This window comes from Notamacropus eugenii, chromosome 1 (assembly GCF_028372415.1).
Source record: "Notamacropus eugenii isolate mMacEug1 chromosome 1, mMacEug1.pri_v2, whole genome shotgun sequence".
In the NCBI taxonomy this organism is placed as follows: Eukaryota; Metazoa; Chordata; class Mammalia; order Diprotodontia; family Macropodidae; genus Notamacropus; species Notamacropus eugenii.
Window position 1 is genome coordinate 612121999 of NC_092872.1, and position 13052 is coordinate 612135050.

Consider the following 13052-nt stretch of genomic DNA (forward strand, 5'->3'; position numbering starts at 1 on the left):
CCAATTGCCTCATCCTGGGTCATCTCCAGTCATCTTGATGAATATCTGGTTACTGGATTCAGATGGCTCTGGAGGAGAAGTGAGGCTGGTGACCTACACAGCCCTCCCTCACTCAAAACAAAGTCAAGTGCAAGTCATGTCATTATTTCTCTGATGGCATGATCTTCTTTGGCAACGAAGGATGAACACACACACACAATACTGAATAAAACTGGTAATAATGGACACTTTCACTCCTGATCTCAGTAGGAAGGCTTCTAGCTTATCCCCACCTCAGATAATGATTGTTGATGGTATAAGTAAAAATTCATTATAACCATGCATTCACAAGTGTTTTTTAATAGCAATTAAAATTATAGTCAAAATTAGTTAAATTATAGTCAAAAGTTTTTTCGGCATCTATTGATATAATCATATGATTTCTGTTACTTTTGTTATTAATATAATCAGTTATGTTCATCGCTTCCCTTATGTTAAACTACCCTTGCATTCCTGGTATAAATCCTATTTGGTCACAATGTATAAGCATTGTGATATACTTTTGTAGTCTCCTAACTAGTATTTTATTTAGGATTTTTACATCAATATTCATGTGAAATTGGTCTACAATTTTTTTTTTGTTCTTCCTGGTTTAGGTATCAACATCATATTTGTTTCATAAAAGGAGTTTGATAGGACTTCTTTGTCTATTATTCCAAATAATTTTTTAATACTGGAATTAGCTGATCTTTAAATGTTGGGTAGAATTCAATTGTAAATTCATCTGGTCCTGACATTTTTTTATTAGGAAGCTCATTTATGGCCTGTTTAATTTCTTTTTCTATAAATTTATTTAGATGCTTTATTTCCTTGTCTGTTAATCTAGCAGTTCATATTTTGTGTTATTCTTCCATTTCACTTAGTGTTCAATTTATTGGCATATAGGCGGGCAAAACAGCTCCTAATAATTGATTTGATTTTATCTTTATTGGTGGCATATACAATTTTTCATTTTTTACACTAGTGATTTTACTTTTTTCTCTCTTTTTAATCATATTAACCAATGGTTTATCTATTTTGTTTTTTTAATTATAAAACCAACTCCTAGGTTTATTAATTCAATGGTTTTCTTACATCCAATTTTATTAATCTCACTTTTAATTTTTAGGATTTCCCATTTGGTGTTTAATTGGGGGTTTTTAATTTCTTCTTTTTCTAGTTTTTTTAACTGCATAACCAATTCACAGATCTGCTCCTTCTTTATTGATTTAAGCATTTAAAAATATAAATTTTTTTCTGATTACTCCTTTTGCTGCACCCTCATTATTATAATTCTCTTTAATAAAATTGTTTGTATGACTTGTTCTTTAACTCTCATTCTTTAAGATTAGATTCTTCAGGCTTCAATTAATTTTTAATCTGTTTCCATGGTCTCTAATGAATATATTTTTAATTGCATTATGAGCAGGAAAGGATGCATTTAATATTTCTGCTTTTCCGCATTTAACTATAAGGTTTTTATGCTCTAATATATGGTCAATTTTTGTAAAGATACCAGAAATACGAGAAAAAGGTATATTACTTTCTATTCCCATTCAATTTTCTCCAGGTACCTATCATATCTAGCTTATCTAAGATTCTATTGAACTCCTTGACTTCTTTCTTATTTTTCTGTTAGATTTATCTAGTTCTCAGAGGGGAAGGTTGAAGTCCCTCACTATTAAAGTTTTGCTATCTATTATTTCCACCTGTAATTCATTTAGCTTTTCCTTTAAAAATCTGGATGTCATAGCATTTGGTGCATATAGGTACAGTACTGGTATTACTTCACTAGCTATGGTATCTTTTATCATAATGTAGTTTCCTTATTTATCTCTTTAAATTAAATCTATTTTAGCTTTAATTTTGTCTGAGATCAGGATTGTTACCCATACTTTTTTTTTTTATCAGTGGAAGTATAATAAATTTTACTCCAACCTTTTATTTTTACTCTATGTGTCTCTCTCAATTTTAAATGTGTTTCCTGTAAACAACATGGTCAGAGTTTGGCTTTTAACCCAGTGTTCTGTTTCCATTTTATGGCCAAGTTCATCCCATTTACATTCAAAGTTATAATTATTAATGATATGTTCCCCCCATCCTATTTTTCCTCACTGTTTGTTCTTCTCTCCCTCTCTTTTTACCTTATCCCTCTCTTCTTCAACAATGCTGTCATCTCAAATGCTCTTATTCCCTGCAGTTCCTCCTGCAGCTGCAAGCTTCAGCTCACCCCTCTGTCCTGGAACCAAAACCAGGGATTCTACTCTCTTGTGACTATAGCTAGCAGGGATCTCTCTACTCCTCTTCGACCACACTCACCAAGGTGTGCTCACTCCTCCTTGTCCACAGCTACTGCTTGGGACTTCATCTGGTCAGTGTACCTGGCACCTAAGTCTAGCACCAGCAGAGGGCCCTGCAACCTTCCCCTGATCAGCTACCTGACCTCTACACTGTCCATGGGGCAAAAGTTCCTGAAGGTGAGGCTGCTGATAACACAGCTGCCCCCAGGGCTTGTTGTCTGTTGATACGTTGATATCTGCCCCAAGTATCTGCACCTCAATCAGGCCATACCACCATCCTGAGAGGGCAGGTTTTTCCTAGAGTCCTCCCAAGTTGTCTTAGGCTGGACAACTGCTTCAGCCCAACTTCTAATTATTTCTGGCTCTCTGAAGTCACTCTGAGGCACTATTTTAAATTATCTGTGGGAGAATCTGGAAGAACCATGTAATTTCCTGCCTTATTCCACCATCATCTCAGAATCCTCTCTAGCAACTCACATTTTCAATTCCAAAGCTATGGTATTCTTTGAAAATGTTAGGGATAGGGACAAGACACCAAAGAAAAAAGTCACTGTCTTGTCCAAATCATCACTTTTTCCAATTTATTCTAGTAACAATGTTGCTTTTGTTACCAAAATCCGGAAATTGGCTTTCTCTTATCTATTAAGTTGTTGTTTACCTGTGTATCCAAAAATGATCAAATTTAGAAATAAAGAACCAGTTTGCATTAGTTGTTCTAAATTCTATGATCTCTGACTTTTATATATGATAAGATATCACTGTAAAAGCACTAGGTTTTCAATTACATAATGGCAAAAAGATAATTTTAGTCTGAGGAGACTGAGTAAACAAAGTGAAATTTTACCTTCTGTTTTTCTCTAAAACAAAACTAAAAACTCAAATCTGGTATTTGAAAAGACAAAGGGAAGACAAAAAAAAAAAGAGAAACAAAATTGTTTTTAACTAATAAAATGTAAAGCTTCTCCCCGGTTTATGTACTTTAACAGGGGAATAAAGTCAATTATTTTCTTCAAACTGTAAAAAGATCCAGCTGCACAACTGGAAACTAAATATCACTCGGTAGTAATTACAGGCTGCTGATTCTAAAATTCAGGGTGGCCCTTTAAGAGAGATCAGCCTGAGAGTGCAGAAGAATATATAGATATCCCTTATGCAGGAATAAAGCAAAAACAAACAAATTAAAAAAACAACAACCACCCTATAATTGCATAGAGGTGAATTTTTGTCACAGTTCAGACTCAATGCTACACAGAAACTAAAGGAAAACAACAGACATTTAAAAAGGGAAGCAAACTAGTATGGAATTTTCTTCTAAAATCATTTTGCTTTATACAGACTACTTATTATTATGGCAAAATCATGTAAAAAGCAAATAAAACTTCAGAGATGGAAAATTCCACAGAGAAGACACTTAACATGTCTCTCTATACCGGGGGGGGGGGGGGGGAACCTGCAGCCTCAAGGCCACATATGGTTCTCTAGGTCTTCAAGTACGGCCCTCTGACTAAATTCAAACTTCACAGAACAAATGGATTTCTGGCCCTCTAAAGTCACTTTGAGGCACTTATCTCCCTTACAAATTTTACATTCTGCTGATTTAACTAGCTCAAATATTTTTTGGATATTGAAAAAATGCCATATCTTTAATTTTGCAATAAAATCTTGGTTAAAAAGCCCTTGAGTAACCATCTTTACTACCCAACCAAATTCAAAACTACTCAAATGCACTTGTTCTGTGAAGTTTGGATTCAGTCAAAGGGCCACACATGTGGCCTTGAGGCCATAGGTTTCTGACCTATGTATCTTCCCCAAAAAGGTTCATTTTAAGGATCAGCAAGAACTTAGTAATAACAGGGAGAACTGGGATAAATTTTCACTGAAAATAGCAAAATGCACTCTAATTCTGATTAATACACCTAGCTTTCTTCACTACTAATCTTCCAATAATGCTCAAAACTAGAAATTAAGTACTAGCAACAAGATACTGAATGTTTCAAATTAAGTAGATTGTTCAAGATGATTGTTAAATTTGATCTTATAGTTTCAAGAAAAAGAATTTACCACCTTATACCAGCAAACACCTTCATGGGGGCAGGGGAAGGAGTTCCTGAAATTTTTTCAGGTCCATCTTCACCTTCTCCCATGGCTAAAGGTAAACTGAATGACACCACCATTACCACCAACAAAAAGAGGTGAAGGTAGGAATAGCTATTGCTATAATGATTTTAATTAGAAGTCATCAAGACTTTAAATAACATGATCACATTTTCCAAACAGATTATCAAACTGATACAAACGGATGTGGCCGGGAACCCCTTTCTCCCATCATAAGATCTCTCTGAATGCAAAAAATGGAATACAATGAAAAATTACATAAAATTACTGTATGGCAGAACTTTTCTACCCCTACAGGTAAATAATTACAAAATATCATCTCACAGCAAGTTAAATGGAACTCAGGGAAATGGAGGTGTTGAGTATGGCAAATAGACATTAGCCATTTTCTCAGTCATTTAAATTCTAACCAGATGGAACACTTTCATTTGTCTTCTCTTACCCCATGGCACTCCTCTCTTTTTAAAACTTCACTCTGCTACAAAGTTTAAAAATTCCACTATTTCTATGAGATCTATCCATCTACAACTCCTGACATTTTTTTCCTTTGCTCTGTTATATATATAACACACACGTATATATAAAATATAACATATAACATAACATATATAATTATTATAATATATATATATATATATATATATATATATATATAAGCTTCACAGACCCATGCCTACTGCCAGAAGTTATTTTACAGTCAGCCACCTACTTATATGTGGGAAATACCATCAGAGCCACAAGATAAGTTGCCAACTCTTTAAGGGGGAGTTGACAGGGGTAAAAAGGGAAGGGGAGAGTGTAAGGACAGATTTTACAACGAAATGTTCATCTTCAAGGAAGACAGAGCCAGGGATGCAGGCAATCTCTCAGAGGCTGCAAGTGGGACTGGCTTACTACTGGCAACATTAGCAGTGGGGGCACTTGTGTCGGCCTGCGAGGATGTCAGTGATACTGCTGCTATTAGGGAGACCGCCCAGGCTTAAGCAATCTATGGTATTAAGAGCAAAATTACAAGGCTACACTAGTGTTTCATAATGAATGTGATGGAAAGCAAACTTGAAATCCTAGGTCTGAATCTTGGTTCCAGCAGCAACAAAACTGGAGTGTGACTATGGGCAAGTTTTTTAACCTCTCTGGGCTTAATTTTCCTTATGTGCAAATAGGAGTAGGAATGTTTCATTTTCTACCTCACAAGGCACTTGCAAAGGAAATGGCTTTGTAAATTTTAAAGTGCGAGACAGTAAACTAGATTATATTGAAGGGGGGAAAATACTTGGCCCTACGTTCAGACTAATATGACTTTCTTTGGAGTTTTGACCATGTTTTAGTCTTTTTTCAAACAAGGAATAAAAAAAGTCAAAGTCAACTAATTCCAGTATGTGAATATAGTTTTAAAAGTTCCTTAGATAATTTTTCTTTTAAGGGAATAGGGCAAATCTAAGGTGTCATAATCAGAGGTAAATATAATGTAAGAAAACCTTCTGAGATACTGTATTCATGACCTGTTTGCTGCTTTCTCATATTTAAACCTTAAATTAAAAACACACATACATTCCTTATAAACCAGTAACAATATAACCATTTTATCTTTATAAGTACTTTTAATTTTGGGTCCAACCAGGTTTTTCTAAAGAGAATAAATTATACTTACATTCCTGTCTGAAAGTGAAGTATTCTGTGAGATGCCTGCATTCATGGTTGCCTCGAAGCAGAAATAATGTTCTGGGATGATGAATCTTTAAACTCCATAAGTACAGCACACACTATAAAGACAAATGCAAGGATAGAATGATATTCAATAAATGATTTATAAGGGAGAAAAGTCCATAGGATATATTAGAAATGCTGAGGAAAGTTCTAAAAATTCCTATTAATATGTTTCACAATATCCTAAGGAAATGGGCATTTAATACTATGTCTAATTTGCAAACTAGACAACTAAAGTGTTAAAGACTAGATAAACAGTTCGAAATCTAATAGTAAAGTTCAGAGTCTAACTTAGAATGAAACCCTAGATTTTTTAACTCCCAGTTCTAGAATTCATAGCACCATAACCCAAGCTTTTCTAATTCCTCTGAAACAACAAAAGAAATACATTTTCAAAATCTATATTTTAGCAGGCACTTCATAAAACTGGTAGATATTATCACCTCCAACTGAAACTAGTTTCATGGCACATGGTAGATATCTTTCCTCCTTCAATAGCAGAAAAAGCAAAAGAATCCATTTTCAAGGCAGCTTCCTAGTTTTACATAAGTTTAAAGGGAGGAAAGCAAATAAAACTGGAATAGTAGGTTTTGATTCTAAAAGTTTTATTTGGTATTCTCAAAAGTGTAAGCTACTAATCAGGTATGAGACAAAGCTAATGTTAAATACAAACATGTTTCCTGTTTTACTACAATAATGGGGATAGCTCAAATGCTGTGGTGTATGTCCTGTCAGCAAATACCAGGCTACCTTTACTATTCAACTTTTCACACATCAATGACCAAAGCCTCTAAAATTTATTATCACCCACATTTATTCTATCTACAGATCTCTCAGATTTCTATGTTAAGTATACATATTGAAGATGAATAAAAAAGTGGATCTTAACTTTAGGAAGAAAAGAACTTTTGCTGTTAGTTTCTTTTGGAATTTATATATTAAGACTCTTGTTGAAATTTTATCATCCATAATCACCATTATGTTTTTTTTCTCATGACTACAAACTAGCACATATCATTTTAAATGGGATTAATTTTTTTAAGGTCACACCACAGATAACACACATTTATAAAAATAAATAACAAAAGGTCTGTGATGGTTTTTACTTTCAAAAAACATTCTTAGCTTTATGTCACAGAAACTGAGGCTATTAAGAGCCTTTTTGTAGCAATGAGGAACAAATGGATTACGTTCACATCTAAGGAGGGATAACTATAAGCAATCGGGATGATGATAAAGAAACAAATCAACTAAAAAAAAAACTAAAAAAATGAGTCAGCACCACCAAGGGAAATAGAAAACTGCTTGGGTGTTGCATATTTCGCTTTTTTTCACTAGAACTGCTTAATAAAATTCTGACTGTTTGATTTTCACAACTGGGGATTAACAGAGCTCTAATTTACACAGCACTTTAAAGTTTACAAAGTACTTTACACAGCTGCATCACTTGATACATATATCATCTGCTTCACAGTTATATCACTCAATACTCACAAACACAACCCCATTAGGTAGGTGCTATTATTATCCCCATTTTACAGATGCTAAAACAGAGACCGATAGAGGTCAAGTGACGTGGCTAGGTTTATACAGTCATTAAATGTAGGAGGCTGGATCTGAACTCAGGAACTCCTGACTTTAAGTCCCACATAGAAGAATGAGTTCAAGTTTGTGAGCCATATAAATATATTCCAATGGAACCCCATAAAAAGCAAGAATAGTCACCAAATCCATATAAAATAAGAAACAGGAAAACAACTCCATCGTTCTGTTCTAGAGAAAGCTGTCACATTTACATATTGCTTTTTTCTTGAAAAGAATTTAAAACTTCTATTTAAAAACTTCTAGGATGCATTAATACTTAATCAAAGATTTACCAGTCTTGCTAAAGAAAAATATGAAAAATCCAATTTTTAACAATAAGTAGTATAGTTAAAATTAAGTCTTTTCCTTTTCTAGAAAAAAGCACTTAAAAAAAACAGCACTATATCAACATTACTCTTATGCCTATTACCTCATTTGATCCTCCTAACAATCTAGAGAGGTTAGGTAAAAGGCATTTTTCCCCCTCAACTAGGGCAGTGACCTCCAAATTTTCTGACTGCACAACTCATCAATAAAAAGATTTGGGGGTATGCATATAAATGATATACACATACTATTGTAATTTATACATATACTATACAATCTAAAGAACACAAAAACAGAAACTAAGGATGAGACAGATGAAATCAATGAAACTCTAAAATGATAACACTATTTTTAATGAAGGTAATGTGATCAAATTTATTTCATTATTCTGGAAAACTTGGAATAACATTTTAGGATAAAGCAGTTCAAAGGCCTGGTTCTACGTTCAGTATATTTTAAGATTTGGATTTGATACCTATCATAGAGTAGTTCCCAAAGATAAGATCCAAATGGGAGTGTTGCATCACTAGCTGTGTTAAGAAATCATTGTTTTATATGTTTATATCAGACTGCACACCATCTTGGGGATGGGGGTAGAGAGGGGGTGGGAGAAAATTTAAAACTCAAAAGCATGTAGAACTGAATGTAGAAAACTAAAAATAATTTCAAAAAATGAAATCATCATCTTAATTTTTCAATCTCATCTAACAATTATGCAAAAGTTTTCAGTGAAATGTGTCCAGTAAATTTCCTTCTTTCCTAACATCATTCATTCTTCTTACAAACTAATCAGAAAATGTTATACTTACTAAATATTTACTGAGTAAATGAGTTAAAAAAAACCTACTCTAAGTCTTTATTTGGAAGATTCTGAAATAAGTTAGAAAATTTTGACTCTAAGTTTAAATAATGCCGATAGGAAAGTTTTTATAGATGACATAGTTATATCATTTTAGCAACAAAATCACAAATCTAAACACTGATTTTCAAAAGGCCCATTCCATAGAAAAAGTTTCTTTTTTGAAAAGTAGGTATTTTCTCATTTATTATTGAAAAGCCACCTTTTTACCTTTAAGGGACAGATAAATACCTTTTTTTGGCTAATTTCTAGTAAGATCTTATTAGGTCATCATTCTTACCTTGTAACATGGTTGATAAAGAGCTCATAAAGTAGAAATATGAGCTCTGCTATTGGTTTGTCCATTTCTGCTTGAAATGGTATTATCTTCAATCTGCAGGTTGCCTTGCCAAAATCTTTTCAAACCATTTGTCCCTTTTGTGAGGGCTAGTTTAGTTAGGCCAAGGTCTGCCAATTTCACCTTTGCACATCTCTCCTTATATGCTCCCCCTTCTCTCCTCTGACTTGCTACCACTGTTGCACAGGTCCTAACTAGCTCACACCTGGATTACTGCAATAGCCTGCTAGTGGGTCTGCCTGCCTCTAGTTTCTCCCTATTCCAAATGATCCTCCATTCAGTCAATAAAGTGGTTTTCCTAAAGGGCAGGTAGGACCACATCATCCCCTTTCTCAAGAAACTCCAGTAGCTCCCTATCACCTCAGGATTAAATACAAAATGCTCTGTTTGGCATTTAAAGCCCTGTGTAACTTACTGATGGGCATTTAGAAATTAACTTTTCTATCTCAGGTCCCAGAGATACAAAAATAAAACAGTCCTTGCCCACAAGGTACTTAAATTCTATCTGGAGCTGAGCTTTGAAGAAAGCTAGGAATTCTAAGGGGGCAGAAGTGAGAGAAGAGCTAATTCTAGAAATCAGGATCATCCTGTGCAAAGGGACAATGGAAGAGCTATAGAGTAATGTGCTTAAAAACAGGAAGAAGACTGATTTAGATGGACCATACAAAGTGTGAAGGAAGTAAGCTATAACGCATCTTGAAAAGTAGATTGAAGCTAGATTTGGTAGGAGTTTTAAGTGTCAGAGGAGTTTATATTTGCTCCCAGAGGCAACACGGAACCCCTGGAACTTATTAAACAGAGGAATGACATGATAAGACTTGTCACACATATACATTATCTTAGTAGATTACTATGCTTCCTACTTAGAAAATTAAAGTTCCCTAATATTTTTCAACAAAGTTAATGTTGAAGCTCCCTTTAAAAAAAAATCATTGTTCCTTCTCACTGTCTCCCCCACACCCCTAATAAAGCTCTCCCATATAAGAAATAAGTGTAGTGAAGCAAAAAATTTTGCCTTGTTCTACACCCCTGATCCATCACATCTTTACTGGGACATAAGACTTCATAATTTGTCTTCTGAAATTATGATTAATCACTGCATTGACCAGAGATCTAAAATCTTTCAAAGTTATTTTCCTTCACATTACTGCACTCACAGTATAAACTGTCCTTCTGCTTTTGCCTTTGTCATTCTGAGTCAATTCATATAAATTTTCCTAAGTTCCTCTGAATTATTTATATTGGCTGCTTTTATGATGCAATAATATTGCATTAAACTTTATTTTACAATTTGTTCAGCCATTTCCCAAATGGATGGGCACCTATTTTCCATCTAGTTTTTTGCTGCCACAAAAATGTCCCTCAACACTGCAATGGATTCCTTCCTATACCTCTCCATAGTAACTCACTTGGTGATCTCAGCAGCTCTTTGAGTTCAATCATCATCTCTGTCCAGATGATTCTCTTATTTACATATTCAGCCCTAGGTTTTCTCCTTGAGCTTCCTTCTTGTACCACCAATTGCTTTTTTGACATCTTTAACTCAATACATCCAACTCGTTATCTTTCTTCCCAAGTTTCCTATTACTGCTAGGGACACCATCATCCTCCCATTCAACCAGGCTAACAATTACAGTGTCCTCCTTGCTACCTCACTTGCTTTAATCCAATATATTGTTAAATCTTGTTTCTACCATTACAAAATATCTTGTATATGTTTATTCTTTATACTCACATAGCCACAATCAAAATAGAGACCCCTATTACCTCCTTGCTTGGACTTGGCTGCCTTATAATTGGTCTCCTTGCTTTGAGTATCTTCCCACTCCACTAAACAGTCAAATGCATAGGTTTGATCACATCACAAACAATGCATTTCTCCCCCTCACCACCTAATAGACTCAAGCAGTTCCCTATTACTTCAAAATACAAAATCCTCTGACTGGCATCTAAAAGCCACTTCCTACCTTTGGAGCCTTAGACTTTACTTCTTTCTCCTTTCTCTGCCATTCAGCTACATGAGCCTCCATGCTGCTCCTCACACAGGACACTAGATCTTGAGACTGATGCATTTATGCTAGCTGTCTCCCATGCCTGGTATGCTCTCCCTTCTCCCTCCCACTTCTTAGTTCCCTAACTTTTTTCAAATCTCAGATCAAATCTTGCCTACTACAAAAAGCATTATTTTTCATTTCCCGCTACCCTGATAATGCCTTCCCCTCAAATTGCTATCTGCTCTCTTCATATGTTGTATATATTTAGCATTTATATAGACCATGAGCTCCTTGAGAAGTGGGTCCGTTTTTTTTCTTTTCTTTTATCTCTACTGTTTACATAGTGCCTGACTCATAGTAAGTACATATAAAGGTTTTTGACAGACAAAAAGCATTATAAATATTTTTGTTCATACAGGACTTTTCCCTTTGTTTTAAGGGTACACAAGCTGGGAATTTAAAAATAAAATTCCAATTTGTCTTTAGAACAAATGTAACAATTCAATGGTCTTATTTATCTTTTTCATTTCACTAGTGTCCTCCGTAATATGTTACACATAATAGGTGTTTCTTGAATAAATGAAGATGGACATTAAAGTTTACAGAAACCTAGTCACCCAAAAACATGCCTAAAACTATATAGATATAGATATATAAAGCCAATTTTTTGGCTTAGTATCAGTGAGTATCAATTTTCCTACTTAGATGAATTGGATAAAATAATAGAATAATATGGTCCTGTGGTATTGCCATACATTTCATAATTAAAATCAATTACTAGAGCCAATCCAGATTTTTAAAAAATACATGAACTTATTTAATACATTCTACTGAAAAATGTTTTAATGTGTCTGAAACATTTTTGCCTACTGTGGCTATAATTAAGAAGATAGAAAGAGGAAAGTTCAAGTTCCACAGGGTTTAAATAGGGCTCTCCCTTCAATGTAGAAGACTTTTTCACTACAACTACATGAGAGAGACTGGGAGGACTTCAGGATAAAAAGGACCTGGCCCTTACATAACATCTCAAGTAGAGCTGGTAGGTCTGTATAACTAGAGATTTAGAAATATGAGGAACTGCTGAAGTAGTATGGGGAAGCAGTAGCCACTAGGTTTTTCTTCTGTGGTGGTAGTGGCAACTTTTTAATGGGGGAAGCAAAGGAGTGCAAAGGGTGAAATATGCTTTGGAACACTGGGGAAAAATAATCAAATATATTTCTAAGTATATGTTTTTCTGCTTTCACTGTTGCTCCTGACATTCTGTCCTCTGATAAAATATTTCTACTTTCTGCTTTTCACTGAATCCACTGTTATGTTTATATTCTCCATGGATATTTTACTAAACTCTTGCCTTTCATCATCTTGTTCCCACCCCTGGGAGAAGCCAAAGGAAATATGGCACTCTGAATACCCAATAAGAATTCTAATTACTTTACACTTAAAGAATATTTTATTTAATATGTATGAATAATGCCCCTACTCATATGTATTATAAATCCTAAATTATTTTTGTAAATGGTTTAATGGGATCCAAAATAAATTGTTAACTGGTAGTTAACTCTCTGGTGATGAGGCTCTCAAAACTAAGGTTAGTTAGTCAAAAAACAATAGACTCAGAGTCTATAACTTGGCCTGTACTCAGGGAAGTGTAGGATCTCTGAGAACTTTTAACCTGTTGGCAAAGTTTAAAAAAAAACCAAGCATTACCTCTATACTCAACAAAAAGGAATCAGAACACTTTAGTGAAAAAAATCTTAGTGAATAATGTTTCATAATTATTTTGTTATCTAATAACTTGTCAAAAAGTACAA

The 13052-nt window shown here is 34.3% G+C and overlaps 1 protein-coding gene across 2 annotated transcripts in view; it reads right to left on the reverse strand.

Moving 5' to 3' along the window:
* Positions 1-13052, reverse strand: part of PPP3CC (protein phosphatase 3 catalytic subunit gamma) — a 98667-nt gene that overhangs the window by 31749 nt on the left and 53866 nt on the right. For both annotated transcript variants that reach the window (XM_072634888.1, XM_072634887.1), the window contains exon 4: positions 6085-6196. In XM_072634888.1, the coding sequence (XP_072490989.1) occupies positions 6085-6196 (112 nt within the window). The remainder of the gene's footprint in view (positions 1-6084; positions 6197-13052) is intronic.